The sequence below is a fragment of the Bos indicus x Bos taurus genome, unplaced genomic scaffold (genome assembly GCF_003369695.1).
Source record: "Bos indicus x Bos taurus breed Angus x Brahman F1 hybrid unplaced genomic scaffold, Bos_hybrid_MaternalHap_v2.0 SuperScaffold_100135, whole genome shotgun sequence".
NCBI lineage: Eukaryota > Metazoa > Chordata > Mammalia > Artiodactyla > Bovidae > Bos > Bos indicus x Bos taurus.
Genome location: NW_020867067.1, coordinates 788,825 through 794,824, shown reverse-complemented (window position 1 = coordinate 794,824; position 6,000 = coordinate 788,825). Strand labels below are relative to the sequence as shown.

At 37.8% G+C, this 6,000-nt stretch overlaps 1 protein-coding gene across 1 annotated transcript in view; it reads right to left on the bottom strand.

Moving 5' to 3' along the window:
- Window positions 1-3,998: 3,998 nt before the first annotated feature.
- LOC113888438 (multidrug resistance-associated protein 4-like) overlaps window positions 3,999-6,000 on the bottom strand; it is a 131,040-nt gene continuing 129,038 nt past the window's right edge. Inside the window, exon 32 of the mRNA XM_027535566.1 lies at window positions 3,999-5,726. Coding sequence (XP_027391367.1) covers window positions 5,706-5,726 — 21 coding nt within the window. The 3' untranslated portion in view covers window positions 3,999-5,705. The remainder of the gene's footprint in view (window positions 5,727-6,000) is intronic.

Here is a 6,000-nt window from a genome sequence, read left to right as displayed (position 1 = left end):
CTCCCTCTAACAACAGTGGATTGAATGGTTCACAGGTGAGTCTGTATTTGGTATTATTTTTATACCCATCAAAAGAAATCACCTAAGGCTGTAGGCTGCCTCTGTGAAAAGTAATTTTGTTAGCAGAAAGCACCTTGACCTCCACATGCTCCCTAAAGAGGCTGTGCATATTTCTGTGTTTTCACCCCAAACTAGACCAGAGCCCTGCAGCTTGCAGGGAGCTGTGTAAATGATACAAAACTAAAACTTGTCTTAACCTTTGTCATTGATATTTTTAAAGAGTACAGGCCAGCTTTTTTGTACAATGTCTTCAAATGTGTTGTCTGTTAATTTAATTTAGGCTATCATTTTTTTTTTTCTTCTTTTGGAAGCAAGGGAAATAATACCATAGAAATGATAGTCACTATCTCATACATCAAGAGGCAAGGGTGTCAGTCAATCCATTACTGGTCAAGTTAATTCTGGTCACTTGGTTAGGATTCTGCCTGCCAGGTTTTTCCCCTTTAAACATACAATTCCTCCCTTATTAACTAATTAATCTGGAAAGATACTTTTAGTCTATGCAAAATTCCATCTCCCCCACCTTCCAAATACTCACTTGATATCCATTTATCAGCCAATATTGAATTTTGTGAGTTACTTGTGACAATTATGACTATGCTTTTTGTCAATTTTTCTCCATTTGTTAGTTGGCATTCTACTGCAGGAAGGAGCTTGCCCTTCCTATTTTATATTTAATTAGAATCAGTATAAACTCATAGATTTAAAAAATTTGTGTTATATGAAGTTTTAAAATCCTCAGTCCTTTGCTGATTGTTCTTTATACCATTTCAAATGTGATATAATTTCTGTCTACATAGTCTGAAAAATTTAATTTTAAAAATGTTTTTCATTTTTTTAAGTAAAATTAAGTATGATTAGCTTTTGGATCAAACACTGGTTTGGAATACCCAAAGCTTCCATTTATTGGAATGGATAATTGTGAGTTGGCTAGTTTTATGAGCATGGTTACTGATTGAGAAGAATGAATTTTCATCAAAACCATACAAGGTAAGCTTACTATAAAATATTATTAGTGTATCTAAACCTTGATCATGGTTCTTGAAAAAACATACAACCCCAATTTGACTCCCAGGGTAAATTAGATGGGTGTGGAATATAGTATGGAGGTTTCACAGGGCTTGGGATATAGTATTCCTTCTATTAATTTTTTTTTTTTAATTCAAATAAGCATACATTTCTCTCAGGTTTTCAAAGCATACACTGCTGTTATAATGTTTGAAAAAAATGAGGTAAATTTCCTTAGAACATTAGATTTAAAAATCAAAAGCTCATCAATCCCTAGTTCTTCAGTTTTTAAAGGAAAATCAGCAGCTTATACAGAAAACCTTGTGTTTTCTGAAGAGCTTCTAAAGTGACCTAATGTGTTTCCAGGTACCTTCTTCAATATAAAGACCATGCTGTTGATTCAAGAATAGAATAGATGTAAGCATATGCACAGTACTGTTGTTAGACTTAAGGGGAAAAAAATCTCTTGAGAAGGAATTTATTTTTTATGCCATTAAAATATTTCTAATGTATAGTGGAAAGCCTGTATGGTTTAAAGATTAATATTAATAAAAGGGATGTGTTGAGAGCTAATCACATATCCAATATTGTTCTAAGCAGTGCTTCCCAATTGTCTGGGGTTAAGAATCAGTTTTATTAAAATGTTCAGCCCACGCAAACTAACCAATGATCCCACTGTGCTGCCGACGGCTGCTCACGGCTAATGAGCAGCTCCACCATGTGTACCTCCCCGTAAGTGTGATACTCACGCTGGTCTCTGGCCTGTTCAGGATCCCACCCATCCTGAGTGTAGATCTTTTTAAAATAGTGAACAGCTGTGAGTTTCTAACTTTTTTGAAATTCCTATACTTATTTTTAACATAGTTACAAACAGCTTATGGACTGGTACTAGCCCACAGACTATATTGTGACTGTTACTGTCATATTTAATCTTTGCAACAGCCACTCTGGGGGCTTAGATGGTAAAGAATCTGCCTGCAATGCAGGAGACCCAGGTTCAAACCCCCTGGAAAGGGGAATGGCTACCCACTCCAGTATTCTTGCCTGGAGAATACCATGGACAGAGGAGCCTGGCAGGTTACAGTCCGTGGCGTCACAGAGTCAAACACGACTGAGCAACTAACACTTTCCTTTTCTGAGAAACAGACCAGCCTTCTACTTTTCAAAGAAATTGAGGCACACTGGGATTCCCAACCTTGAGAGCCCACGATTAACAGGTAGCAGAACTTGTATCCAAACCCAGTCAGTGCCCAGTGGAGCTAGTATCTGTCCCTGGAAGGCTGACTCCAGAGCTTGTGTTCCTGCCTCTGTGCTTGTGTCATTTTTAACCACATGTGAAGACAGAACAGTTTGGGTTAGGCCAACAGATGAGGACCTCCTCAAATACATCTTCTACAGTCTACAAACCTCCTCCATCTATACACATACTTCTCTCCTCACCAAGGTCAATGATTCCATCCTTTCTTTTCTTAGATACTTTTTTGTCCATCATCCCAACCAAAGCAGATGTTCAAAGGCAGGAACTATATTCATTTTCCAGATGAAGAAGCTGAGATTCAGAATTTAAGATATTTACCTAAGCATGTACCTAAGGCTACATGGCTATAGGGTGAAAAAGTGAAAGTGTTACTCAGTCATATGCAACTCTTTGCAACTCCATGGACTGTAGCCCTCCAGGTTCCTCTGTCCATGGAATTCTCCAGCAAGAATACGGGAGTGGGTTGCCATGCCCTTCTCTAAGGCATCTTCCCAACCCAGGGATGGAACCCAGGTCTCCTGCAGTGCAGGCAGATTCTTTACCATTTACCAGAACCCATTTCATCAAGGATGGTGCCAGTTTATTGACCTGACACCTTGGCTATTTATTGCTTTCCTTTCACTCTCAACTGTCCCACTTCTGACAGTACATTCTTTGGGCACCCACACTGTTATTGAGTGGCAAAGAACTGGCATTCAGACCTGTGTGACTGGCTCTAAAACCAGGGCTTTCTGTTATCCCAAACTAGCTCTTAGAATGTCAAAATTATAAAGTTAAGAAGGAAGGTTTGCTCTTGGTCAACAGTCATTCAGCAAACATTTATTGTGCACTCACTATGTGACAGTGACTGTGCTGGAAGATGTAATTAAAAAGTGAATAGGGTACAGTTCCAAGTCTCTAGAAGCCCATGGTTTTAAGACCTGCAGACTCCAGTCAGGGCAGGCTATGTAAATTACGGGACCAGGTGCAAAATGGAAAAAGGAGGGCCCCTTGTTTAAAAATTATCTCAAGATGGCAAAAACAGAACACTAACCAAGTGTTCTTAATAAATGAGAGGTGGCTAGAGTATAACAGAAATACGAGTTACCTAGGATGAGGATTGACCTTAAGGTGGCTACAACTGACCCTGTGGATATCTCCCCTACATGGGCCTTGGCTTTTTTAGACCAGAGATCATTAAGGAGAATTACTTCCTCATTTTGACTTAACTGTAAGTAACCAAGAGTTTCCCCCACAGCACATCCTTATCACCTACCTCTGGAGCTGTGACACATGCTGTGGGGGGACATGGAGACGTGCTGTCCTCACTTCCCTTCAAGGACTTGTTGTTCAGCTGCTGGAAGTGCTGCCAGTGGGCAGTCTTCAGTCACCAGTTTTTCTGAAGGCAGCTTCTATGCAATGACCTGTCCAGGTAGAGATATAAAGCCCTGGCCAGTGGACATGTCAGGATAACCTTGAAAGGCCATCTTCACTCCAGAGCCCCCACAGGGTCAGATAAGGTTGCCTGGCCAATATTCCAGCTTGACTTTTTCCCTCTGTATCCTTATCCCATTTCTTTCCTCTTCATTCCACAAGTGTTGATGCCAGGGGCACCCCTAATACGCATGCCAACACTTAGCAGCATCCACGTCTGCATCTCAGAGAACCAACCTGCACGAGGTATCAAAAAACATTCCAGTACTTGGGGAGGATTTTTATTTGAACATTACTGTTTATATATATAACATTTTTAAATTGCCAAATAAAATGGTGGAAACAAGGATTTGTGAATGTGGTTACCTTTGGTTTAAAACCCTCAATCTAAAGTTGTCTGACCAAAATGAAAGTTATATATTAATAATAAAAGAAAACTATCATGTTGAACTATATGAAAGTACCATTTTATAGGTTAAAAAAAAGGCTGAATGATAGCAGTTACATACACAGAGTTCAATCTAACAGAAAAAATCGATTAACATTTAAATTTAGAGAACTTTACACTTATTAATAACTCATGGATAAAATATATAATTAATGAATCAAATTAGAAATCAGAAACTACATAATACTATGGTTATTGATCAGTGCCAAGTACCAAAACTTGTAGGCTGCAGCTAAAGTGGGACTTAGGGGGTAAAAAAAAGGCTCTATGTAGTTATAAAAAGAAGTAAGTTAAAAATGAATGTTTCCAATTTAACAAATTAGAGAAAAAAATCTCAAATGTGGAGGGAAATAAAGAATACTATGAACTAGAAAACAAAAAAAACTAGAGAGATTCAATCAAGCCAAAAAAATTGATTCTTTGAAAATAGGAAAAAGTCATGTAAGACTATTCATAAAAGACTCAAAGAAAATTAAAAAGCATTAAACCACAATTATAGATGCTGCAGAAATTAAACATAAGATATTGTGAATAACCTTATGCTAATCAAGCTTAAAATTCACAGAAACAGATTCACTCCTAGAGAAATGAAACTTAACCAAAATTGACTCTGTAGAAATAACAAACTGAATAGTCCTAAAATAATTACCAGAAATTAGCCAGACATTGATGGTTACACAGCATACAGAATATGATTAGTGCCACTGCAACTGTATCTTCAAAAACAGTTATGTGGCAAATTGTTATACATATTTCATGATTAAAAAAATGTAAAAAAATCCTCAATCTAGAAGATAATCATACATATTTTCTTATTTACCAAATCACCTAGAAGGGCTCCTATTTTCAAAAAGTATATTTCTCTCCCTTCTCTTTTAAAATATATAATGTTGTCCTTCTGTATTTTTTCTTTTCCCTGGAGGAAGGATGCCCTGCTCTCATATAATGTCACTTAAACTAATCTACATTTTTTTGTTTTTCCCATTTTCTCTGTACTGTTTTAACCAGAGGTCTTTGGGTAGGATAATAGAACCCAGTCCTGTTAAAAGAAGTGGTGAGACAAAAAGGCAACTTCACATAGTCTTCAAGTAAATAGAATCCTGTCTAATATAATTGGACAGCAGTATATAATTTGGGGAGAAGCCAAAATCATCTGTGATGACTTCAAATTGTACCTTAGAGAATGAGCTTTGGCTCTGGAGTCGCTCAAGGCACAAAACTTTGTAGACAGCTTTTGCTGGTGGCCTGCATCTCTGATTTGGATAAGAAAAAAATAGTATTATATACAAATAAAAATTGCAAGAGCTTGGGATCAAATTAAGATTTTGTATCTGTAAATATTTGTTGCTGGTGTAAGGAAAATACAATACAGCTTATGCAGTGCAAAAACTATTGGATAAATGCCTTTAGAATAGATGTGACCGTATGGTAGAATTACAATGCTGACTCCAAAAGTAAGTCTGAGGGCTGTCCATTGAAAGCCTTCATAATCACCTGGTCACTGTGAGTGCTATCTGGCTATTTTCTTTTAAAGTGCACCTGAGGAGAAAAAAGACAAAAACAACATGTTTAGAAGTTTTAAGGTCCTCCTCTCTAAGGCAATGTATTTCTAGGCTTCCCCAGTGGTCTAGTGGTAAGAATTCACTTGCCAAAGCAAAGGGACACAGGTTTGATCCCTGGACCAGGAAGATCCTGCATGCCGTGAAACAACTGGGCTCATGCACTACAACTACTGAGGGTGTGTGCCACAACTACTGAAGCCTGAGCACCCTGGAAGCTGTGCTCTGCAACAAGAGAAGCCAACTCAATGAGA